The sequence below is a fragment of the Trichomycterus rosablanca genome, chromosome 13 (assembly GCF_030014385.1).
Source record: "Trichomycterus rosablanca isolate fTriRos1 chromosome 13, fTriRos1.hap1, whole genome shotgun sequence".
Classification (NCBI taxonomy): Eukaryota; Metazoa; Chordata; class Actinopteri; order Siluriformes; family Trichomycteridae; genus Trichomycterus; species Trichomycterus rosablanca.
Window position 1 is genome coordinate 8,309,640 of NC_086000.1, and position 26,666 is coordinate 8,336,305.

General features: G+C 38.2%; 2 protein-coding genes across 3 annotated transcripts; one reads left to right on the plus strand and one right to left on the minus strand.

The window, feature by feature from the left end:
- Window positions 1-347: 347 nt before the first annotated feature.
- Window positions 348-1,439, minus strand: htr1b (5-hydroxytryptamine (serotonin) receptor 1B). The gene is made up of 2 exons (XM_063007907.1): window positions 654-1,439; window positions 348-614 (listed from the first exon to the last, which is right to left on the minus strand). Exons 1-2 carry the CDS (start codon window positions 1,437-1,439, stop codon window positions 348-350), a joined length of 1,053 nt encoding a protein of 350 aa, XP_062863977.1.
- Window positions 1,440-21,181: 19,742 nt separating this feature from the next.
- Window positions 21,182-25,904, plus strand: colec11 (collectin sub-family member 11). Of its 2 annotated transcripts, none has more exons than XM_063007286.1 (7): window positions 21,182-21,264; window positions 21,905-22,040; window positions 22,809-22,880; window positions 23,831-23,902; window positions 23,995-24,048; window positions 24,156-24,251; window positions 25,199-25,904. In XM_063007286.1, the coding sequence occupies exons 2-7, from the start codon at window positions 21,926-21,928 to the stop codon at window positions 25,606-25,608; spliced, it is 819 nt and encodes a 272-aa protein (XP_062863356.1). In that variant the 5' UTR covers window positions 21,182-21,264; window positions 21,905-21,925; the 3' UTR covers window positions 25,609-25,904. The 2 variants fall into 2 exon arrangements, with proteins under 2 accessions (XP_062863356.1, XP_062863357.1); XM_063007287.1 differs by having other exon boundaries at window positions 25,217-25,904.
- The last annotated feature ends 762 nt before the right edge of the window (window positions 25,905-26,666 follow it).

Consider the following 26,666-nt stretch of genomic DNA (forward strand, 5'->3'; position numbering starts at 1 on the left):
AATTGGCATCTTGTCCAGGGTGTATGCTTTATCCTGGACCCACATTAACACTGACTAGGTTAAAACTGTTAACGAAGGCAAATTATTAAGTATTTTTTATGTTTATGGTGGGTCAGTAAGGGCATTATTTTTGGTGATATGCCCCAGGTAAACATAACGTTCCTGTACATAGAATCTTTTTTTAACCGACATACTGTAGCATAACATTTGCATACTATAGCAAAACATGAAAACTTGCACCTACTACCCCCTCTTTCTTCTTTGATTGAGTGTATGATGCCCTGTGTTAAACGCCATGTCCATTTTTGTTCTTCACCAAGATGCTTCTATAACAGAAGGTCAATAGTTCAGGACGCACAACATCGAAATCTTACAAGTTTCTGCAAGGCAGTTTTAAAGTCATCGTTGGCCATGGTATATATGATGGGATTAATGAGAGAGTTGAGGTAACCGAGCCAAGTGAAAAAATCAAACAGTTCAGGATACAAATGGCAAGATGGGCACAGTGGCACCAGCAGGGTGTAGATGAAAAATGGTAACCAGCACACTATATAGGCTCCTAATATGATGCCCAAGGTTTTTGTAGCTTTTCTCTCTCTGGCTGCAGAAATCCTCTTTTTCTCCAGGAGTGAATCAGAGACTGTGATTTTTACTTGGCTGTCACTGATCACTGAGTCACAGTGAAACGGAGCAGCTGAGGTTAAAGATGTTGATCCAGGTGAGTTTGTCACCAATTGCGCAGAGGTGAGTCTTTTCCCAAACTTTCTAGGCGACTGTTTTAAGATACGTCGCCGAGCTTCTACATAAATCCTCCCGTATAGGGCAACGAGTAAAAGCGTGGGGATGTAAAATGCCCCGAAGGTGGAATACAGCGTGTAAAAAATGTGATCTGTATTCACGGTGCAGCTGGTTACCTCTTCAGATTTCTCCTTGCGCCAGAAGAAGGGGGGCAGACAGATGGAAATGGCGATCACCCATGCTGTAGCGACCATACCCGCCGCTCGCGTAGTAGTGCGCCTTTTTGCGTACTCCACCGCATCCGTGATGGCCCAGTACCTATCCAAAGCGATTACGCACAGGTGAAGAATGGACGCTGTGCAACAGGTGATGTCCGAGGACAGCCAGATATCGCACACGATCTGTCCTAACGTCCACGTATGGCTTACCGTGTAAAGCGCGCTCACGGGCATCACCAACACGGACACCAGCAGGTCGGTGAGCGCCAAGGACGCGATCAGAAAGTTAGCCGGGGTTTGCAGTTTCCGAGATCGGGAGATGGTGGCGATCACGAAGGCATTGGACAGTGTAGTGGCGAGTGTAATGGCACCGAGAATCGAACCTAAAGTCACCTGGAAAGCGAGGCTTGGTGCGTCTAAACTAAGCGCATCCGGCGCTTCTGATCCATTCAGGTATACTGGAGTTGTGCTGAACTGATCCATGCCAGTCAATATGCGCACACAAGGTGTTTTTTAGGTTTTCTTTTCATATCCTTAGCAGAATCCTTTTTTTCGTGTTATTTTTGAAATCCATCATCAGCTTGTATGTTTCAGGTCTTATCCTGTTTAATCATGAAAAAAAGCATCCAAGTTTACAAAGCTCAGTTACTCTATAAAAACGACAGTAAACCATCCAGAAAGTTGTACAAGCTCGTTAGTACACATTCCATGATGAGAGTGAGAGTCTTAATCCAACTGTAGAAAAGATTTTCCTAATAGCGAGGTCACCAGCATTGTGTATAGATTGGTGCCACCGATGCTCTTGCGCATTCGCAGCCTCCCCTGCTTTAACGCTCTCTGATGGAAAACTTGAAGCTTTGATGATTTTCAGTGATGCAGAGGAGCCACTGCTGGGTCTTAGTGCCCTAGAACCATGAAGATTGATCTTCATACAATGCACATTAAAGAACACTCCATGCACACACCTGAGCCAAGGCACCACACAGGGCATGACGGGGTTGCTGAATGCGTTAACATGCTCAAAATCAGTAAACTCAGGGTGAAATAAACAGCTTTTTGGAAATATCCAGATTAACAAATACATGGCCTGATTGTGCCAGTCAGACGCATGGGGAAATTTGTACATGCCGCTCCTTAGTAAAACCCAGAAACAGAAAAGGACAATTATCAGCCACGCACCTGATACCAAGCCACATGACATTTTAAACATTTACAGTTTCGGCATTTAGCAGATGCTTTTATCCAAAGCGACTTACAGTACTGTGACAGTATATTGTCTAAGCAATTGAGGGTTAAGGGCCTTGCTCAAGGGCCCAACAGTTACAACCTGGCAGTGGTGAGGCTTGAACCAGTGACCTTTTGATTACTAGTCCAGTACCTTAACCACTAGGCTACAAATGCCCCATCATGACTGTTTTACTACTGTTTTACTAAGCAATATATACTATTAATCACATAAAGAGAAACAAGGTAACAAGGTATTTATTATTATTATTATTATCATTATTATGTAATCTATAGGAATATGTGACATTGAAAATTACAAAGAGACCTTAAAACCCTTCAACTAGTAAGTACTTCTTTTTCCACAGGCAACAGTCACTGGGACAGTAATGCAGAACAATGCCAAGTTTGGATATTGAACCAGTATGTATTTTTTACAGATGTGGTTATCATATGGAAGATTGGTCCTATGCAGGTTGATATCAATATTGATATTATTAATAATATCTAAACTTTTTTAGTGTATAAACTCTCATAAAAAAACATCTAAAAATTACATATTTTTATGTGGCACAATGATAAAGTAGCACAGTCAGTTGATGGTTTAAATGTGTCTGTATAAATACAATCCCGTTATGATGGCACAGGCCCAGAATTGATTCTGGGTATTGGTAATAGAATCTAGACTATGTTTGATAAATAAACAAGCTAGGCTTTCATTTAAACCTGAGAAAAAGCTTGGCATAATGTGTCCCCACACAAAACACTGACAACGTAGCATTAGGCAAAACCCAAGATGCACTGTTCTTAAAAAAGTTGCCATTTGGTAACACATGTTGGACTGTATGGTAAACTGTATAGATAAATATAGTGTATAGTTGAACTGTATAGTAAAATTACCTGCTTTGTATGGTAATAGCAGTTAAGTATATGCACAGAATGCCAATTCATTATTAAACCACAGTAAAACTGGCATTCCCAGGGTACACATCACAGCAGTAAAAATTAAACAGAAAACCAGTGATTATAAAAACAGTGCTGCTGAATTTATTTAAAAAATATATCTGTTAAGATTGATCTATTATACAATTAATTGCGTTTGTTTACCAGTAGAAAGAACATTTCAAAACGGGCCGCTCAGGTAGCGCAGCATTGAAAACACATGCTGGAACCAGAGCTGGGATCTTGAATACATCGTATCGAATCTCAGCTCTGCCTGCTGGCTAGGCTGAACAGCCACATGAACAACGATTGGCCTGTTGTTAAGATATGGGCGGGACTAAGCCGGATGAGTTCTCTCTTTCTCTCATGACTGGCGCCTGCACAGAGATGAGAAAAGAGTGCTCTCAGGGTGTGTCTCTCCGTACACAACGCTGAGCTGCACTGCACTCGTCAAAGTGTAGGTGATAAGATGCATACGGCACACTGCCCACATGTCGGAGGGGGCGTGGGTTAGCTTTGTTCTCCTCAATCAGAGCAGGGATCGGCATTGATGGAGAGGAAGCATGACGCAGTCAGGCAATTGGATGCACTAAAAGGAAGAAAAAGGGGAGAAAATGCATAAAAAAAAAAAATAAAAAAAAAAAAATATACAGTACCCCAGTAATAGTACACCAACAAAGCAAATAAGCTACTTCACTAGGTGTCATGCTTCAAACGTTTGTTGCAACATACCTTGAACACATCTCTGAGTGATGCTTATATAACAAATTACAGCTGAAGCAAATTAAGGACAGTTGGTTCACAATGGGTTAATTATGTGTTAACCCAACTTTAGGTCATACAGATTTAGGTCATATTTCTCATGCTGCTCAAATTCAGTATGAGTAAAATACCTTATAGGTGAGTTAGAGCAGGGAAATGATAAATATCTGACAAATACACATATTTTGAGCTCTGATATGTTATTGCACTAGATTTTAATTTGAACCCATATTTAAAATAATCTGACCTTATCCACCTATAACAGAACCTTTCCCTGGATAGAGATTATAGGAGACCTATTTTAGATTCATGAATAATTGCCTATAGTTGTTCTGTAAACAAATACAGAACTCAATAGTGTGAACATACTACCATGTGACAAGTGTTTGCAACATTTTCTGCAACAAGATGTTGACATGTTGCAACTAAATACACTCATAAACAACGTGAATTAGCCCAATGAAATGTCATTAAAATTTGTTGGAAGCCTTTGTCTAGAGCCGTAAAACAAACGCATCATAAAACAAACTTGCCTTAAGAGAACTACCGCTAATCAGTAGATTCTGTGATCTGTGCAACAAACTTTACTACTGTTTGCTCAGACATTGGCCAGCATGCCAGATGTTCATTATTATGTGAAGGCGAAATGAAAAATCTTATATAACTGTGGATAATGAAAGGTGTTCACCTGGTTGTGCAATGCTACATGCAAACCTGTAAAACATACAGCGTACCCAGATGTATGTATTAAACATAACTGTTTTTGCTCTGATACAACACCAAATTAGAAAATGTTAATCTTAGTTTAATTAGTTAGATTTTTATTTCATTGCAGACAGTTTTGTCTAGTTAATTTTATGTTGTTGTTAATATACATCTATTCCTGCATTTTATGCCTGCAAAACATTAAAAAAATTTTGGGTGGGGGCCAATTTATGGCTAGTAATGAGGTAAAAACAAAGTAAATAATGATAAATAATAAGTAAATAATGATGTGGTACAAAAGCAGTTTCCACAAAAGGCTGAGTCAAAGAGAAGCAAAGATGGACAAAAGATCTCCAGTTTATCAGCAAATGCATAAGAAAGATATTAAAATGCTTAAAAATGGTTTTCTTCCAAAAACAAAACCAAAAAGTCTGGAAGGGATTTGCATATTTCTCCAGTGCATAATATCATTAAACGATTCAAGGAATCTGGAGGAATTTCAGTGCATAAAGGAAGGGGTGCAGGCCTAAGCTAAACACCTGTGATTGTCGATCCCTCAGACGGCACTGCATCAAGAACCATTATTCATTAATAGCTGATATAACCACACAGGCAGGGAATTACTTTGGCAAACCTTCGTCAAGAACTACAATACAGAGTTATATTCATAAATGCCACCTAAAACCTTACTGTGCAAAAAAGAAGCCTTATGTTAACCATGTCCAGAATTGGCGTCGAGTTCTCTAGGCTCTGTGGCATCTGGGATGGACCATTACACAACATGTATTGTGGACAGATGAATCAGAAGTTCAGATCTGTTTTGGAAGGAGCGGACGCTGTATACTCTAGACCAAAGAAGAAAAGGACCATTCAGACTCAGTTATCAGAAACAGGTCTGTCATGGTATGGGGATGTGTATGTGCCCTTGGCAAAGGTAATTTACACTTCTGTGATGGCAACAATAATGCAGAAAAGTACATTTTGAAGCAACATATGATGCCTTCAAGACAATGCAAAACCACATGCTGCACACATTACAAAGGCATGGCAGAAGAAGAAGAGGGTATAGGTACTGGACTGACCTTCCTGCACTCCTGACTTGTCCCCAATAGAGAATGTGAGAAAAATCGTAAAACAAGAAATGCAACAATGACAACCCGTACTGTTGCACACCTTAAGAAGTGTTTGCAGGAAGAATGGGACAAATTAACACCTGAAACACTTCATCACTAGTAGAATGGCAACATTACAAAGTGGTAAATGCTTTACCATCCTAACTTTTTTGGAATGTGTTGCAGACCTAAAATGGATGTATACTAACAAATGAAATGAAGTTGACCAGACAAAATATATCTTAAGTTCATACTGTCTGTAATCAAATAAAAATCAAAGTAAATGTAAGAAACACTTTTTTTTATGTGCACTTTCCCATAATGTCCAAACACAGCGAATGCCCTTCCGGACAAAACCTTACTCAGTTTCTCAGTACAAGTGCCCCTCTCAACAGCTAAGTTGTTTGCCCAGACATAGCCAATTATGTCTGTGTAGACGCCTGACTGGCCGATAGCACTGCTGAGATTCAAAGCCCAATGTTATGAAATTCTGATAGTCATTGTCAGACCTTATGCTGGTGCAGTGGACCCTGGTTTCCTCCGGGTGCAGGAAAATTCCCTGCAACATGTGAACAGAGCTTTTGTTTGAGATCCACTGTGTGATTTAAGGGTTCTCTTAATCACAAAGAAGTGTAATCCCCACCTCCCCCCATTGTATGTGCTAAGAAAGCTTTAATTGATCTAAAACATGTAACCGTATACCTTTTAAAAAGCTTAGCTATTTTTGTACTTCTAAGAAAATGATTACAGCTTAGACATAATAATCATCATGCCCTGTTCACAAACACAGAGGGTTGATGCTGCTTTCCCTGCAGGCAACATTCATAATAATAAGGCTGTTTAGATTTAGAAAAATAGGCTGTCAGTAAAATTTAGCTGCATCAAAACCTAATCCTTTTATGACTGGGGTAATAGGAGAGTACACTCAGTAGAGTGAACGAAACTCCGCAGGACGAGCTGGCTGTAAACGAATTAAGCGCTCACTGATCACATGGAACTCTGATCCGCTCCTGCCTCTAACATTGTTCAAAGACTACAATTACATTAGAGCCTACTGCTCTAACTCTAGAAGAATGGTGGGTCGTGCTTATTACTGGCCTCATATATTGACAGGTTCACACTGGGTTTGAAAACTTAGTTACGGCATCATATACACACAGAAAGAACTGCACATTCAAAATCTGAACCCATGCGGCAACAGTTTTCGTTCAGACCAGTTCTTGTTTTCAGTTATTTTGTTAGGTTCATGTCAATTTAGATCACATTAGTGACATTTATAAAAGCTTACTTCGGCTACTTTGGCACCTGCTTAATTATTATTTTTTAATGTATCTGTTTTTAACTAACACAGAGTATTAACTAACTATGTCAGAGTAAAAGTGTTAATGCTTGTATAAACCCCAGTTCCAGAAAAGTTTACTTCAGTAAAACCAAGTATTTGTGATTTGTTTATTCTGCTGGAACTTTATTTATCTGACAATACAATGAACTTTTAATGTTTTGACTGATTAACTTGATTGTATTTTGTAATAATGCCCAAACTTAGAATTTGTAGCACACTCAAAAAAAGTTGTGACAAGCACAAAATACAATTAAAAAAGTTTTTTTTTAATTTTTATTTTTTATGCATTTTTCTCCCAATTTAGTGTAGTCAATTTGTCTTCCGCTGCTGGGGATCCCTGATTTTTTGCAGTTGAGGTGGGTATATTGCTACTCACGCCTCCTCCGACCTGCGCGCAGCCCTTAACGGAACCCTTTTCCACCCATTCAACCTGCACAGGTGCCTCTATCCGCTAATCAGGGTCCTTACACAGCGTTTGAAGACCCCGCCCACATAGTACGGTCATCCCTCCCTGCAGGTACTGCCAATTATGCTCGCTAGATGGGCCCAGCTGACCGGTGACAACCGGTAGCTGGTGTGCTAGCAGAATATCCAGCTGAGCCACCTGGGTGCCAAGTTACATCATTTTGAAAAATTCAACCATAAATTGGAATTAATGAATTGGTTTTCAAATGATGGTATCATGATTGGGTCTACAAGGAGGATCCACTAAAGGCTCAACACTTTGAGTCAAATAATTACTCAAAGAACTTTGTGAAAGAATTACCAATCAGTTAAAAAAAAGAACATTTCCACCACTTAATGTACAAAATATTGTGAAAAGTTTCAGGAAATCCAGAGAAATCTCAGCCTGTGCAGGGCAAAGCTGGAAACCACTATTAAATGTACAATATTTGACCATCAAACCCTCAGATGGCTTTGCATGAGAAAACGTTATGCTACTGTAATAAATAAAACCACATGGATTTTGGATTAGTTTGGAAAATGATTGTCAGTTAACAAGAAATGCAATCTGTAAGTCTAAAGACGCCAAGAGAATGCTATATGTTGACTCTATGAAGAACTGCCGCCAAGTTCTAATAAGCTTGAGCTCTGAGTTCTCTGGATTAGCTTCTCTCAGATGGACCAAAAGACAGTGAAAATGTGTGCTGGGGTCGAATGAGTTCACATTTCAGCTTGTTTATGGGGAAAAAAGGGATTATGTGAGTTTTTCATGTCAAAAACAATAGGTACCACCCAGACTGTTATCTGCAAAAGGTGCAAAAAACATCTGTCATGGTATGGGGTGCATCAGTGCCCACTGCATGGGTGACATGCATATGTGTGAAGGAACCATTCATGCAGCGCCATATATTGAAAATCATTTTAAATGTGCTACAACAGTGTAACCTTTTAGACACAGAATGCTTTTGCTTGACTGGCTACTCTTGTCTCCCTTTAAAAATGTATAGCACATCATGAAAAGAAAAATCAGACAACGACAACCAAGGACCACAGAGCAGCTGAACTCAAGCAAGAATAGGCACTTGCAAAACTCCAACAATTAGTTTCCAAAGCATTAAAAAGTATAATAAAAAAGAAAGGTGGTAAAACATGCTGGCACACCAGAGCTGACATTCTGAACTTGTTCTTTTAAATCTCAGTTCTGCCATCCGACAGGCTGGACACCCACATGAACATCGATTGGCTGTCAAACAAGGTGGTTGCCGGACAGGGATTCCTTATAATTGATGCAATTACGACCTCTGCTGGCTGATTAATGACGCCTGCACAGAGATGAGGGATACTGCGTTAATCAGGGTGTGTCTCTCTGTACACAAAGCTGATCTGCATATGAACTCACCTCAAGCAGGTTAAAAGATGCAGTCGTCTATTGCACATGTGGCGGAGGGGGCGTGTGTTAGTCTCGGCTCTTCTCAACCAGGGTGGAGATCAACATCAGTAGATTGGGTAATTGGATTTTAAATTCTAAATTTGTTTATATTTACAACATACAATTAAGTTGGCCAGTAAAAACACTGAAACTCTTTTTGAATCTTCAAAAGTATCAAAAGTATTTACTCATTTGGTAATGGGATTTGTATGTGGGTAAAACATTTGAATAAATACATATAACGTAAGTAATGTGAGTTTTTAAATGTGTAACCTAAATGTATGATTATATTTAACAAAACAAAAACTCCCTCTTGATTAATTGACTAGTTAGCTAAATTAAATGAAAAATGCAGTTTAGCTAGCCAGTGCTATAGACTTTAAATCTTCTTTACCTTGAATCTTACCATCAGTGGGACAATTACTTTTTTTATATTTATATTTAGGTTTTTTAAATATTTTGTTTAAGCATTTTCTCCTCTTTTTCTCCCTTTTAGCGCGTCCAATTGCCCGACTGTGTCATGCTTCCTCTCCACCAATGCCGATCCCCGCTCTAATTGTGGAGAACAAAGCTAACCCATGCCCCCTCCGGCACGTGGGCAGCAGCGTAAGCATTTTGTCACCTACACTTTGATGAGTGCAATGCGGATCAGCACTGTGTATGGAGAGACACACCCTGACAGCATTCTTTTTCCGTCTTTGTGCAGGCGCCTTCAATCAGCCAGCAGAGGTCGTAATTGCATTAGTTATGGGAGAGAGACCCTATCCGACTTTAATGTCCCACCCCTATCTATATTTTGTAAGGTTACTAAACTAAACTTTTGGTTTCCTAAAAGTTAAGTTTTGTGTAATTGTGTTATTTTGAGAAATTATAAGACAGTGTTGGTTTGTACAATAAACCAGACATTTTGAGGGGGTTGTGTCTGCCTGATGCATTCCATAAAATCAATCAAAAAGAGCACTGCTGCTGTTTAGTAGTCACAATGACAAATATGTTCAGCATTAAAATTCTCATACTGTTCTTATAATAAATGTTATTGAATTAATAATGAATGAATTTAGTATTTACATCTGGTTAGCTATAAAACAAATCTCACGTCTCAAAAAAGCATTTGTATTGGCACACAATGAAGTCCAAACCCTGCTTAAAGTCAAGAACTCTGTCAAGTGTGTAGAGTCAATAAGTGCTTCTTAGACACTTCACTGCTCAATAGCTTGAGAGAAAATTCCATACCCCCTCAGGCCAATCCAACAGGATCTTAAGTTCATTCCTTTCTTTGCATCTCTCTTGTGCCAGGCTGAGACAGAAAACACATCTCATTGACACCCAGGCTGTGTGGAAGAATGAAAGAAAAGTTGTCCTGCAGCACTAACACTGAGATCCTCATATTTATGCCCTGCCAGAGTTAATGTGTGGTTTCACAGAGCAATGCCTTTAATATTGCCACTGTGTCAGTATTTAGAATTTTTACTGCACACCAGACAATGTTTTGAAGAATGAATGTTTTTCACTTTATTAATAGTTAATACATTATGGCTTTAGGTTACTTTAGAAAGTATGACAGTAAGTACTTGCAAAATGAAATTCTGCTGCAGTAAATACATTTACAGTCTTTTATTATATTTAGGTCTGCCAGATTTCTGTATTTCACACTGTGAACTGTTATTACTGTGTGGTAATATTTGGCTTTTCTACAAGAGATTATTATCATTTTTTTTCAAATCAACCTAAAGTCACAACATTTTGCAAAAGATAATTTACAGTTATACAGTAATTTTGTTTATTTCCCACAGCATTTTGGTTAATCAGAAATACACTGTATGGCCAAGAGTATTTGGACTAGTGGTGTGCGATACGACAAAATTTGGTATCGATCCGATACCAAGTAAATACAGGGCCAGTATCGCCAATATCGATACCAATACTTTTTAATAATTAAGGTACAGTAGATGCATCATCAAATTGCTAAATCTGAATGAATTTTCATGACCTTTAGGTGTATTACTGTAATACATAATTTTTTGTAAGTAGCGGCTCTCAGTAGGGTTGTAAATAAATTCAGATGTTTAAAGCGGTTCGATTTCTTGTTTCTGTATCCTTTACTTTCTCACAACGTTACCATCGAGGCGTTTCACCACAAAGCGGCCAACGCATAGTTGTGTTTGCTGGGTGAATACATTTGTAAATTTTTAATAGTGACCGAATATACTGTATGTGTCCTTTTATAAGCACAAAGTTGAAAGAAAAGAGCACTCATTCAACAAAAAATGGAATAAGAGCCTCACTGCACATGCTCCGATTCATGTGTGTAAGGTGCGTCCGTACTCACTTTACGTACGTATAGTTTACACTATTATTTCCATAAAAGCGCCCCTATTTCTGTATCTGCAAAGTATTCAAAAACTTACAATCTTCCAATGCCTACCAATGTACTGATGTCTGTTAGGATTTGAACAACATAACAACGTGACGGTACCACAACAAAACACATCAGAGCAGGAGGGGAGAAGCAAGGTGTGGATGTAAGATGTGAGAGGAGCGGAGTCTGTACACACATGATCTTTACGTACTGAATATTGCGAAGAAAAAGTAAAACTAAAGTATCGATCCCATCACACTAGTATCGATCCGATACCAATACCAACATTGGTATCGATAATATCGATATTTGGATCGATCTGCCCACCACTAATTTTGACACTTAACCATGAGCTTGTTGGACATTTAAATTTAAAAACAAATTGCACTAAAAAGTGACCTATGAACACCCAGGTGGTGCAGCGGTATATTCCGCTTGCACACTAACAACAAGTTTCTGAACTTCTCGGTTCGAAACTCGGTGTTGCCTCCGGTCAGCTGGGCGCCATCTAGCTGGCATAATTGGGCTAAATCCGGGGAGAAAATGAAAAAAAAAAAGAAAGAAGTGACCTATATGTGATCTTTTCAGCTACAACAACAAATAAACTCACTCTTTTGAGAAGGCTTCTCATGAGACTTTAAAGTATGTCTGTGAAAATCTTTGCCTATTCAGTCAAAATTCTTCATGTCTACATGCTCTTTCTTCATGTCTTTATTGATCTGCTTTGTGCACAGGGGCACAGTTATGCTTGAACAGTAAATGGCCTTGGAAGCATATTTTGGAAGCCAATGCCCCCTCACTGTGATTGGACCCCTGCTAATTAGCCACAGCTGAACCTCTTTGAGGGAGCTTGGGATCAGTGAATTGGGGACTATTTTGAATCTGACTACGGTTTGGTTTGGTTCGGTTCGAAGCGAAGCTCATGTTTGCTCCTGTCTGATAGTCCATGCGCGTCTTGTTAGTCCATGCTTCTTGTTAGTCCATTCTCTTGTCTGTGCTCTTGTCCATGTTTCGAAGTTTTGTTTAGTCTAGTTCATGTCTTGTGTTAGTCATGTTGCATGTGTTGGCTTAGCTTCAGGTTTAGGTTCTTGTTTTTTTGTATTTAGCATTAGCATTTAGCATAGGTTGTGTTTTCTATTATTAAATGTTTTGTAAATCATCTCTGCATGTGTGTCTGCCCCCTCTTGTCTTGTCCTAGCCCAAATTGTTACAATATCATATAATATAATATGTGATCAGTTCTACTGTTATTTTATTTATTAATAATTTGACAACCAACAATTAAAAATTCTAATCTAAGCACATAAACCCTCATACATGCCTATTCAGTTTGTGTTGAAATGTGGCGGGTTAAATCAAAGAAGCCCATCCTTTGCGGTTGCTTGTATCACTTTCAGCTTATTTAAAAGTTCTAACACCACTGACCTCAAGACAAGAATGCACTATACATCACATCCACTTAAACACCAAGAGACCTTTGGCATGCTATTGAGAAGTGGGAGAAAACCAGAGTACCTGAAAGAAACCTATGCAAACACACAGTCGACGAGGTCGGGCAAGGATTAAAGCATGGTCTTTTGGGCCTATGTTGCTGTGCAACACCCAATCCATCAGCTATGCCAACAGGTTACTGTGAATAATAATTAGAAAATGTAAATAAATGCTCTAAATTATAGTATGTGTCAGTGCTAATGTATTTTCCTGCTTGATCAAGCTTTCAATTGAACATTTAAATGTTTGGTCACAGTTCCATCTACAGAGTGAATGATACTGGGTCAGTTGCTGAGATTCAATTCCCCATTCTATAATGATTCTTGCTAAAATGGAGGACAGACCCTTTTAGATGTGACAGTTGATAGCACCCTGGCTCTTTGTTTATCTATTTGTGTCTATCTACACTGCAGGTTTTTGACAGCTTTATTCTGTTGTAAATGCATTATGAAGAGAACACTGTTTAAAAAGGTTTTAGTGTGGATTATTAGAGACAGAAGCTCATTTCAGTCTTAATGAATATATTGTACATTCCCTCCAGATATGATTTGATTGTTTTTAATAAGATGTGGTAATTGTTTTGGAGTTGACAGCCATCAGGAGAGGGTGACATTTGGTTTAGGGATTATATTTTCTCCTTGTATTTATCTCAAACCTAAAAAATGCTACTTTATTTAATTTGTAAGGGAGGATATCTGAAGGTTTGAATGTGTCTGTTCTGAAGCTTGATTCAGAACTGATGAAGATGCATTACCTCAGAGCCCTCCCACACACTAACACTTAATCTCTGGCACAGGTGTTTTTGTGTACTCTGCAATAATTCGTGTACTAAAGGTATAAGAAAAATTCTCTATATTGGAAAATAATCAAATAAATGTGCAAAAATAATATACAATTTCATATGGTGCATCAGTTTTCTTGGATTGCAAACAGAACTTGATTGGAAAAACAAACTTTATTCCTAGATAAAAGCTTAAATTTGCTTTAAAGAAAATAATGTGTGTAAAGTAGCGAACCATGACTTTGGCCCTTTATCCATCCACCCCACCCCAGACTGTATTACAAAAGCTTAGAATGCCAACTATTTTAAGCTTATTTTATTTATCGCCCATTTGATTCTGCAGATAAATACAATTGCAAAATCATGATTGGTCAATTTTACTGTCATTTGAAATTGGTCTTTTATTAAATTCCTATTGCTTGGCCCTCTAAAAATCTATAAATAGACCACCAAATCACAGTACAACATTCTTTTTGGCAGCAACCGCAGGCTGACAAATGAGCTTCTGTAATTTAATCCTTCACATTCCAACACAAATTGAATAGGCAGGTATAAAGATTTTATTTGCTTTGATTTGTATTTGTTTAAAAATTGATTTTAAAATTATGAGTAGATAAAATAAAATTACAACTGAAGACTTATTATATTATACTGTATTATTTATATACTGTATCTTGGCCCTGTCTGAGGTTCCCCTCTGATATAGTGGGTAATGGCATTGTAGCATGCAATTGCAATATCTGCAGTCCATTGATAATCAGAGAATTGCCTCAGCCTGTGTGTAATCATGCACATATACAGCTTATGTGACAAACACGTCACAACAATGTCTATACACAAGTCATTTTGATGCCCTTTATTACATATGTTAAAGTTAATTAATCATTCAGTAAAAACTTTTGAATACATTTGACTGTTAAATTCAAAATTTAATTTTTTTTGGTTTGAAGACAAAAATGGAAGAAAATGTTTAAACATTGGTTGATTAAATGTTGAATTAAAATCGTAGGCTCCTTGTAGTGTGCAACTTTTATTTTCCCAAGAATTTTTCCCCATTTTTTCCTACCAAATCATTCATTTTCATTTAAAACTTTCTCCACCGCTTGCACCCTAACATAGAACAGTTGCAGTCTATCATGTGCCCCCTCAGACACGTGTGCAGTCTCAAAAAGAGTTGTACTGCATATGTGAAGACACACTAATACTGTTTCTGTCTCCTATTCCTTATTAAGGTGTCTAGAACCAGCTAGCAGAGGTTGCATTTGCAGCGACAGTGAGAAACCCTGTCAACCTCCCTTCTTCAGGCACAGACAATTGTGCCTGCTGACAAGTCAAAAACTTGAGATCTCAGCAGCTGTGGTCTAGCATAATACACAGAGCTCCGCCCTCCTCTGTTAATTTTCTGTTAATTCTGACCAGCGTTCCAGAACAAGCTGCAAAATAACATTTTAATAACATGATGCTACCACCACTATATTTTAGGCATGTATGATATTTACTTACTGAAGAGCTTTCTTATCTTAAAATGCTGTGAGGTGGGTTTTTACAGGTTACTGTAGAGCTTGCAATGGTCTTTCTTTGACGTCATGGGTTTTCTTCATGGGTGTGAGATTCCCTGTGATAGATTTGTCTATAATGGAAAACTGCTTTGAGTCTAGGATAAAATAGCAAACCAATATGTGATGAAATGCACAAATAACTTTGTAATTATGTGCAGCTATTTTCATTAGTCTACTTTTAGTCTAAACAATGAATATATGGAAATGTGCTTTATTAATTGAGACACATATAATTGAGACACATGGTATTGTTTAGAATATATTTTCAATAACGGTTTTCAGGTTCATTTCCAGCAGGAGCAAAAGCGATTTTGTTTCTATTTTGTTAAGTACTCATATTAGTACTATTTATGAGTACTATTACATTGATGAGGAGGTCAATTCCAACCCAAAATCAATAAGATGTTACTGTTACTGTTATATGGGTTGTTCACATTTTTATTTTCCTAGCTGTTTGTGTAATTTACATGGCATCTATGCAATAATGATATGAGATTTCGATCAAATGTATGGTAATAGAAGTCCCTAAATATCCTTTCATGTAGCCTATAAGGGTGACTTTAGGTCAGAAAGGACCTGATGGATGTAAATGCTTAGGTAGGCCAGGCTTTATTCTCTCAGGGCTTTGGATCGATAGAGTGCAATAATACACATGCAGTTCTGCTTTTCTGCCTCTTTGAATCAGAGCAGTGCTAAACTAAAACCGCTTCAGGTAACCAGGGGCTAAGCTAAAAGGAACACATTGTATGCACTTTCTATACTTGAAAAAAAAAAGATTGAAGTTGTATCATGAATAGTTCTGCTGCAGGGAACAAAACACAGATCCAGCTGTGGCCGTACATCTTGCATGAGCTTTTTTTTTTATATATTTGTCTCTTTTCTCTGAGCTAAAACTGCCCCAGATGGGTTGCAGAGCCTACCTGGAAACACTGGGCACATTGGACACCGCATAGAATGTCAATCCATTGAGGAGCATAATTTACTCACCCATTTACACATTTGCTTATACAGTATATTAAAGCATTTCAAGGTACCTAGTCCACCAGCTGCTGAACTTTTGGAATTTGAAAGAAAACCATGCAGAATAAGGGATATGTCACACAAACAGGAATCAGAATCTATGCTTTTTCATTCATTCATTCATTCATTCATTCATTCATTCATTCATTCATTCATTCATTCATTCATTCATTCAGCCTGATCAAGGTGCAGTGGCTTTGACACCACCGGGTGGCTCAACGCGAAAATACACTTTGAACAGGTGTATTTCCAAAAACACACCACACACTTTAGTTTTCAGGGCACCACACGCTGCCATAATTAAGCAGTTACAGTCATTTGAATCTTCAAAATAGACAAAAAAAGTTTAAGCATTTATCATCTTTGTTTCACTTAGGGTTTTCAGAAATAATACACAGTCAGATCACATGAGACTCCTTTTTATAGACATTTGAAATTGTTTTGTCAGCCAGCTTGGCTACATACTACCACCCTAAAACACTATTTATGTGGAATAAGATAACTTTCTTTCTACACACAAAATAAGCAATGTACAATGTACTCAGTTCCTTCTAACGTGGTAAAAAGTATAATCCTCAGATTTCTCTAAAAATGGACAAAAGATCATCTTGAAAGGCCCAATAATGTCTGAACCTAAAATGTAAAATTGCCATCTGCACTTCACATTGTCTAGGGCATCAAGTGGCCCACAGGCAGCAGATTAAGCACTTCTGCTAAAATCATACACCAATGTCTTTTCAGTGCATTGCAAAATAGATATTTAAATTTCTGATTTATTAAATTTCTAATTTATCTATTGTAGGATTGTTGTGTCTTACTAATAAATAATCAGTACCAATGTCCTACCATGTTTATAAGCTATATCTATTTTTAGAAAAACATCTGCTTTCCTAAAGCATTTACAATCTACAGTTGCAATAAAATTTATTCAACCCCCTTGCAAATTAAGTATAAGTGTTGTCAATAAAACAATCATAATAAGAGCAATTTACATAGCTCAACACAACTAATAAGCAAGTCATTATATTAGTTAGCCTGAGGTAACACCTGATTCACAAAGGTGTACTCTTATGAGGGATTCTATTCAGGGTTTGAATAATTCTGAGACTGCAGTAGTCTAAAAGTGGCATTTTGAGTTGAATTTGGAGAAACCCCTTGTGTTGAGCTATTTAAATACACCGATCAGCCATAACATTAAAACCACCTCCTTGTTTCTACACTCACTGTCCATTTTATCAGCCCCACTTACCATATAGAAGCACTTTGTAGTTCTACAATTACTCACTGTAGTCCATCTGTTTCGCTACATACTTTTTTTTAACCTGCTTTCACCCTGTTCTTCAATGGTCAGGACCCCCCACAGGTGGATCATTCTCAGCACTGCAGTGGCAATGACATGGTGGTGGTGTGTTAGTGTGTGTTGTGCTGGTATGAGTGGATCAGACACAGCAGCGCTGCTGGAGTTTTTTAATACCGTGTCCACTCACTGTCCACTCTATTAGACACTCCTACCTAGTTGCTCCACCTTGTGAATGTAAAGTCAGAGACGATCGCTCATCTATTGCTGCTGTTTGAGCTGGTCATCTTCTAGACCTTCATCAGTGGTCACAGGACGCTGCCCATGGGGCGCTGTTGGCTGGATATTTTTTGGTTGGTGGACTATTCTCAGTCCAGCAGTGATAGTGAGGTGTTTAAAAACTCCATCAGCACTGCTGTGACTGATCCACTCATACCAGCACAACACACACTAACACACCACCACTATGTTAGTGTCACTACAGTGCTGAGAATGATCCACCACCCAGACCCAAAAACCCACCTTTTTACTAAACACCTCCTATTTACTAACATGTTTTTCCATTTCCAAAAAAAAAAAAAAAAAAAAAAAAAAAAAAAAAAAAAAAAAAAAAAACAGGTTTCAGCAGATTCGTGTTCTTTGACTGTTGTTTACTAAAACTTGAGAAATGAAATGTTTACTATGGAAGCACTTCTGTAAGTCGCTCTGGATAAGAACATCTGCTAAATGCAGAAAATGTAAATGTAAAATGTGTTTATAAACTGCATCAGCATTTCTGTGTCTTATCCACTCATACCAGCACAACACACACTAACACACCACCACCATGTCAGTGTCACTGCAGTGCTGAAAATGATCCAACACCCAAATAATACCTGCTCTGTGGGGGTCCTGACCATTGAAGAACAGCACAAAATGGGGCTAACAAAGCATGCAGAGTAACAGATGGACTACAGTCACTAATTGTAGAACTACAAAGTGCTTCTATATGGTAAGTCTAGCTGATAAAATGGACAGTGTGTGTAGAAACAAGGAGGTGGTTTTAATGTTATGGCTGATCTGTGTAGTTCTTGTTTGATTGGTTTATTGAAAAGTAAAGCAGTTGGGACTGAAAATCTTTGATTGCAGCTACAACAGTCCTATTGCATTTAAACCCTGACCAATAATTGGTTTCAATTTCTATATCAGTAATGCATACATTTATTTAAATCTTTACTTTTTTAATTAATTAATTTATTAATAAATGTTTTAATAATATAAATGTTTTAATTATATTTTATACTTAATTGTATTTAAATCATTTGCTATTTTACTGTGGAAATATTGAAAGGCACATATTATTGCTTTGCATGCAGTGTTCCTTAACAGCATTCCCCATTTGTCATTTTTTATAGCATGCAAGTGATTAAATTGCTATTATTGAGTCTATACTAAATCTTTCCTAATTTAATCAATATCCCATCCCAAAATGCCTCAGCCCAAAACTGCTTCAGTATATTTTGATCTTGATGCATTGATGCTGACATCTGTGCAAAATGACTGCTGCATTTCTTTTCCAGCATTATGATGCGTAAATGCTCTGGGCATATTGGGAACTGCTCTGCTAGTCCATCATTGTATTACTTTTGCCTGTAATTTTTCTGATGGTCGATAATTGTGACCACATGATGGCTTGAGCCTCGGACCTCACAGTAGAGGGCTCAGAGATGTAGAGTCATTTAAAAGATGCTGATGAGTTTTTCATTCTGTGGGTGAGTGAACCGAACAAGAAAGTATCGAAATAAAGCATCAGCGATAAAAAAAACAAAAACGTATCGCAAAGATTTGGTGTCCCCCTGTGGAGGTGAGTACACATTGCAGCCTGGTGCCATAAGTAATCCCAAAACGGTCTGACCTTTGGAGAAGGGTCCTGCACACAATTCACGTACATTTTTAAGTCTGGAACAGTTGCGGCTCCTCCCAAATCTCTCAGGGCGGGCAACTGTTGCGATGATGGCCAAGGTGACCCATTCAATAGGTAAATTAAAGCTTAAATAATTAACATCTTAAGTCATCTGTCAGTTTGCCCTCACAAATAACTTTGAACATGGAGAGAGACCAGCTTTACCATTAATCATAAAATTAAGTAAAGCCTTCACACTAACAATTTCATTCAGTCTTCATCAGATAGCATTTTATTTTAGGTGCAGCAGATCCAGAATAAAGATTGGCAATCGGGGCTGATGTGCAATGAATAAAGAAGTACAATTAAACAATTGGGGAGATAAAATAAGTGCAATCACAATTCACAATTTAAAAATTACATTACTTACTTGTAATTTACTTGTTACTTATATGATTTCCCCCCCTTTGTAGATACTTTGGTCTGTGTGGCCCTAATTCTTAAGTTGCTAATTTATCCTGATTACACGATGGAGTTGCTCTGAACTGAGGTAATGGTAGTCATGGTGACGAGATCGCGACACCAGGCTACGTGTGCCGCAAGCTCGTAAGTGCGAGCCCTCCCGGAACTCATTCAGAATGTATCGCAGTGCCTGCAGTTAAAAAAAAAAGAGCCTTAACGTGAGAGTCTATGAGAGCGATCCGGGGCGATTTTCAGTTAGACCGAAGGGACGGTACTCTACGGAACACAACACGACGCTGATTGGACGACGATGTTTAGAGGCAAGACTGACTCCAGAACAGTCACAGCTGTGATAGAAAAATTTCTTCCCTTTCGCCTTTTGGTGTTGCGTCGCCCGATCGCCCTAAGCAACGAGCCGCCCCTGGTCTGGAATGTAAATTTGCATTTACATTTACAGAATTGAGCAGATACTTTTTAAAGTGATATTTTACTCTTAAAGATTTCACATTGTAACTACATCTTCTGTTGTTTTACCCCGAGGTGGTTCTGAGGGAAACCTGTTTACCCACCCGAGGTTAAGGAATGAAGTCGAGACTGCCGTGCCAACAATGCTGCTCCTGCCAGATGTGACAGAGACCTGGCGTGTTTGCACCAAGAATGTCAAGATCTCACTACATACTTTATCACAGACTGGACCGAATAATAACTTCAATTATTTTTGCTAGTTATAACTTTTAGTTCATTTAAATTTGTGTGTGTATGTAAATCCTATTTATTCAATTATTCTCCAGGCCAGCCAAGATGGATGGGTCCCTGCTGAGTCTGGTTCCTCTCAAGGTTTCTTCCTGTCATTTTAAGGGAGTTTTTCCTTGTCACTGTCGCCCTCGGCTTGTTCAACAGGGGTTTTTGTTTTTGTATCTGTTGGTCCTGGATTCTGTAAAGTTGCTTTGAGAAAATGTCTATTGTAAAATGCACTATATAAATAAAGTTGACTTGACACTTTTATCCAACGGGTTAAGGGTCTTGCTCAAGGGCCCAACAGTGGTTTATAAGTGATATATAGTCTGACGACAAGTCAAACGCTAAGCTACCAACTCCCTGTAAATAACTCAAAGTGCTTATACAGAGTGATAATAGTGTAATTGTTTGTGGGTTTTAAGTTATGAAAATCAAACCATGTCTATGATGCAATAATGTGGAAATTAATTATTTATTTTAATTAGCATAGTCACCATGCTGTCTTTGTAAAAGCTAATGAATGTCGAGAATGTGGGATTTACAGTGCTATCTGTTAAGAGGAGAACCGTCAGTGACCCCACTGCTTTTGGATGCTGTTATCAGAGAGGAGTGAAGCAGTGCTGGTCTTATCTGTATGTTTGTGTATACATACTCTCTCTCAGACTCATCTCTTGTTTTAGCAGTGAATTACTCAGGCCACAGGCATTACTCAGTCTGAAGTCAGCTGTGCTGTATCCACACTGGGTTTTCCAATACAGGGTAAGTTATTTTTACGATACCTGCTGCTGTGGTACAAGGCATGCTCATTTCAGTTTATTGAACAGTTAGGGTTTATTAAAGTCTGGGATATCTGTAATAGCTTCCTGTTAGTGGTCACACCTTTTTTTATTAAATGTACATTTGGTACCTGCTGTGCTTGTAAACGTTGCCGGATAAGGAGTGGCACGAGCTGACATGGTGCTTTATGTATTTGCCTGGTAAATACAGTTCAGTCAGTGTGGATGTTAGAGTTACATCTATGGTCACTTGTTTGCACATAACTGGTGAAGCTACAACTCACCTTCAGTAGGTTTATTTGCTTTTCCACTGTATGTAAAGACTCAATCCATCATTCTGCCAACTTAATAGTGCAATTGGCACAGCTAATGAAAATTTGTTATGCATTATGCCTCTAAGATTGTTAAAGGTTAACTCGCAAAAATACAATTTGTTGATATGTAATACATGAGCCACCAAAACTGGCCAAATGTGTCAAACATCAATATTGACATCAATATTTTATGAGTATACTCAATGCTGTGAATATCTGTTTCTTCTATGTCTTTAATATTGCCAATAGTTTCATTGTGTACAGCTGTAATAATAAGGTCACAATTGCTTATATGTTTCATTACATTAGCAGTGCTTCCAGAAAAGGATCATGGGGTTGTGTGTGTTGGTCTTTGTGCTGAGTCTGACACTGGTAAGGTTGGCCAGTGGTCAGTATATGGGAGATGATCCCTGCTCAGTCCAAATCCTCGTTCCTGGTCTTAAAGGTAGGCCACATCACACATCATTATCTGCTATACACAAAAACACAATATGGCAAAAAGTATGTGGACACCGTTCCGAGTTATAAAGATTAAAAGTTTTAGCAATGTCCATTGCTAAAAAGTGTATCATTTATAAAAATAAACTGCATAGTTTTCTAGCATTACTATGCCCCATGCATAAAGCTATGTTTAATCCAGTGTGGCATAAAGAAACTCCAGTGGCCTGCACAGATCCCTGACATCAACCTTGTTAAACACATTTGGGGTGTATTGATACACAAATTTTCTTTTGACTGAATGGGCACCAAATCTCAGGGTTCCACTAAGGGTTGCACGCGGGTCGAAGGAGGCGTGAGCAGCAATATTCCCTTCTCGACTGCAGTCAGGGATCCCCCAGCAGTGGAAGACAAATTGACTACACTAAATTGGGAGAAAATGCATGAATAAAATAAATCCATATTATTGTGGTTGGTTTTGAAAAGGGGTATCCATCAATATCACATTTAGGAGTCCACATACTTTTCTCTCTTATTACATAGATGTCCCAACTTTAGTTCTAGCTTAGGCCAAAATTCTACCCATATTCTACCCTCATATTTTCACAGATTATTATTAGTCAGTGGAACTATTGTTTGGATCAGGTGAAATATATCAGCTAAATGTAAATGACTCTCAAAACTGCATCAGCTAAATGTAAATAAAGTACCAGATAGAAGATAATCAAATATAATTGCTTTTTTCAAAGATAAGCATATTTGTGTGATTCTGCAGGAGAAATAGGAGAGAAAGGGGATAAAGGGGTACCTGGAAGACCTGGCAAACTAGGGCCATCTGGAGAAACTGGTACTGTATGAATCAAACTTAATTACTGTTAGTGAAAATATATGCAAATCCTCTGATACAAATGCTAATGCAAATATAACTGAGGATTATTTTTGGCATGAATATGAATAGGGGATATGAACACCCCTGGAATTAAAATGGCATTTTACCAATGGACTATGATCACATGGTTCCTTAGGGAATAAAGAACAGCAGAAAGAGTTTGGTTTAGTTTAATGGGCCAAAATACATTAGTGCTGACAAATGTTTACTGCAGCGTTATCAAGGGAAAATAAGACCATGGTACTCATAATAATAATTCAGCCAACAAGATGCTGGCTGCATCTTCACACTGGTCAAACGTAGATTTTTACTAAGATCCTTGGCACATATAGAGGGCCATGTTACTTTCACCATATTCTTCTGATAATTGCAACAGTGTCTCAATCAGATCGTAGTCGCTGATAGTAGTCGCTGATGCACTACGACCTCTGCTGGCTGGTTGATGGCGCCTGCACAGAGGCGGGCAATAAGTGCGGATCAGGATGTGTCCCTCCGTACACAAGGCTGATTCGCATATATGCACTCACCTAGTGTGGGTGACAAAATGCATACGGCTGCTGCCCACGTGTCGGAGGGGGTGTGGGTTAGCTTCGTTCTCCTCAAATCAGAGTGGGGTTCGGCATTAGTGGAGAGGAAGCGTGACGCAAGCGGGAAATTGGATGCGCTAAAAAGTCGGGAAAAAAAGGGGAGAAAAGGCATCTCTCTCTCTCTCTCTTTATATATATATATATATTATATATAATGTCCAAATAAAGGTGGCCATAAAGTAATTACAGTATTGAATCTAGCCAGTATGCGGCCATCCTGTCCTTTAAAAAAAACCCTTAGTCAGATTAAACATCTAAAATGTTCTACACTTAGAGTTATTTTTGGCTTTTAAGATAAACAATTAACATTTCATCATTTAGGTCCTTCTGGTCTCAAGGGAGAAAAAGGTATCATGGGACGTTATGGAAAAATGGGCCCCCCTGGATTCAAAGGTAAAATTGCACAATGGTAAAGTTGGTCTTTCATGTGTTTAGATGTTTTTAAAAAGATTTTACTACTTCATTTGTGTATAAACTCTTTATAGGATTAAAAGGTGATATGGGAGATTCAGGTCCAAAGGGTGAAAATGGAGACCCAGGTAAAAGCACTGCTAACATAATATCCAGTGTATCACTTTTCTTAATTAAGTTTATTTTTAAAAGGTTTTTACATGGATGAAATGTATAACGTGTCTTGTTTCACTAGGGCTCCCCTGTGAGTGTGCTCCCTTGCGGAAGATGATTGGTGAAATGGATAATCAAGTAACGCAGCTAACCAATGAACTAAAGTTTATTAAAAATGGTAGGTTCTTGTATTTCTTATTACCTAAATAGAGCATGTGAAACCCTAACAAGCAAATAAGCAAAGCCTGTTTGTAATGTCACCAAATTTGAATTCAGTTAATACATGCAAACATCCCAACTAAACCAAACATCTGAAGTAGATGACAGTAAAGATCAAAGCCTTTTAAACATTTTAAGAATGTAATTTTATTCTGATTACTGCCATTGTTAAACATGCAGTATCTAATAGTACAGTATTTCAACTGTTACATCTTTTAACACTTCATTACTACCCAACCTTAGCTTTATATCTGATTTAACTTGTTACCAACCCAGAGAAAATACGAGGGATCTTCAAAAAGTTTCTGCACTTTTATATTTTTAATGGAAACAATGAGGGCAGGAGGAGTGGTAATTGGTCATGTCTGAGAGATTGAGAGAGAGCTTATAGTCCGGATTTAGCGTCATCTGATTTTCACCTTTTTGGACCACTCAAAGAAGCTTTAAGGGGAAGAAGATTTTCATGTGATGATGATGTGAAAGCAGTGGTGCATCAGCGGCTACACGCTCAACCAAAAACATTTTTAGCTGATGGCATTAAAAAGTTGGTACAATACTGGGAAAAATGTATCGGAAGGTGACTATGTAGAAGAGTGATGTAATTAGCTTTTAAAATTCTTAATAAACAGAGTAAAAAAAAGTGCAAAAACTTTTTGAAGAGCCCTCGTATATACAAACTCTTGTATATACGAAACCCTGTTATCTCCATTTGCATTTTTTTTATTTAATTTTTTTATTATTTTCATCAGCTGCTTTATCCTGTCAGTGTCATGGCATTTTCCATAACTACAGTTCATATTAGTTTACAGAAGAAAAAAACAGTGACTGTTCTGTCTTGTACAATGCATTGTTGTCTATGCTGGGTGTTGTAGTGTGTTTACAGAAATGCCAGTGCTCACTTTTCAGCACTGCCCTCCCCTGCAGCTGTTGCTGGCATCAAAGAGACGGACAGTAAAGTCTACTTGCTGGTGAAGGAGGAGAAGCGTTACAGAGATGCTGAGCTCTACTGCCAGGGCAGAGGTGGGCACCTGGCAATGCCCAAAGACGCCGCTGCTAACAGGGCTATTGCAGCCTACATCACTGACGCCGGCCTTCGCAGAGTGTACATTGGCATTAATGACCTAGAACGTGAGGGCCAATTTGTGTATGTGGATCACACTCCTATGACTACCTTCACCAAGTGGCGGGAAGGAGAGCCCAATAACGCCTATGAGGACGAGGACTGTGTGGAGCTTGTTTTCTCTGGGGAGTGGGTCGACTTGGCCTGTTCCTCAACCATGAACTTTGTGTGTGAGTTCGACAAAGACCAGATTTGAGTGTTACTCTGGACGGAGGGAAGCATGAGAGATTACACAGGAGGGTGTTTGCAGCTTATCATGCAAAATTGTTTATGCTCTGCTTACAGTTAATATGCAATACTTACAGAGGCTCATGAGAACTTAAATAAGATAAGTTTATGGTGTTGTAATAGAAGTGTTATCTTTTAATGTTTTCTTTTATAATAGTCATGTTGTTGTAGTAAATAAAAATGCCAACATTATGTACATAATCAAGAATTTATTTTTGACTTGTTTTCTTATGATTTTACTGATTAAACTCCAGCAGTGTGTGACTATTTGTTAGACATCCCTTTCCGAATCTAAATGCATGAAAATGCCCCCTTTTGTGGCTTTATTAGTCTTCATTTTTTCAGAAAGCCTTTGGATTGTGTATGTAGGAATTGTGACTTAATAGCTCTTGCTTTGTGCACAGGGCTACAGTCATCAGGAAACTGGAAAAGACTTTTCACAGACTGATTGGTTTTGTATACCTGTTGGCAACTAAATATTTATCAGGGTGTCCACATCTTTTTGGTCAAATAGTTTATGTTTCTACAATTTAATTGGTTAGGGCAATTGTTCTTTTACTGTCACTGAAACACATCCTTCTGTGTTAGAATAAAACACTTTGTGAGTATTTGTGTCATGTCTAGGCTGCCTTTTTAGTTGTCACTAGACCACACAAATAGTAATAGTAACACGATTCATTAACAAAGTAAGATGTATTAATAGTTTAGGAGCATATGAATGAGTTAATGCACCATGTGCACCATGTGTTAATGGTGAACGTGTAATCGCGTCAGTGTTATTTATTGCAGTTTGCTGCCCTCTAGAGGTTGGTTACATTTTTACAAAAACATCAGCTTACTGTGGTCTTCACTATTTACACACCCAGCCTAGTTTCTTGTGTCCTGTCCTTAATTACATCTCGCTTTACGTTCAAACACTCATGACTTAAGCCTTAAGTCGAATAAACCCTTAAAAACAACCTAGAAACCCTATAAGCCTCTATAAACAACCCAATAACGTAGCTAATACAATAAGTCGTTCGATAG

Excerpts from the sequence above, each read along its gene's own strand:
- htr1b (XM_063007907.1), bottom strand. The coding sequence starts at position 1,439 with ATGGATCAGTTCAGCACAACTCCAGTATACCTGAATGGATCAGAAGCG. Across the intron at positions 615-653 it reads CAGTGATCAGTGACAGCCAA|AGGATTTCTGCAGCCAGAGA; the intron begins GTAAAAATCACA and ends CTGGAGAAAAAG.
- colec11 (XM_063007286.1), top strand. The coding sequence starts at position 21,926 with ATGGGGTTGTGTGTGTTGGTCTTTGTGCTGAGTCTGACACTGGTAAGG. Across the intron at positions 22,041-22,808 it reads CCTCGTTCCTGGTCTTAAAG|GAGAAATAGGAGAGAAAGGG; the intron begins GTAGGCCACATC and ends GTGATTCTGCAG. Across the intron at positions 23,903-23,994 it reads GGGCCCCCCTGGATTCAAAG|GATTAAAAGGTGATATGGGA; the intron begins GTAAAATTGCAC and ends AACTCTTTATAG.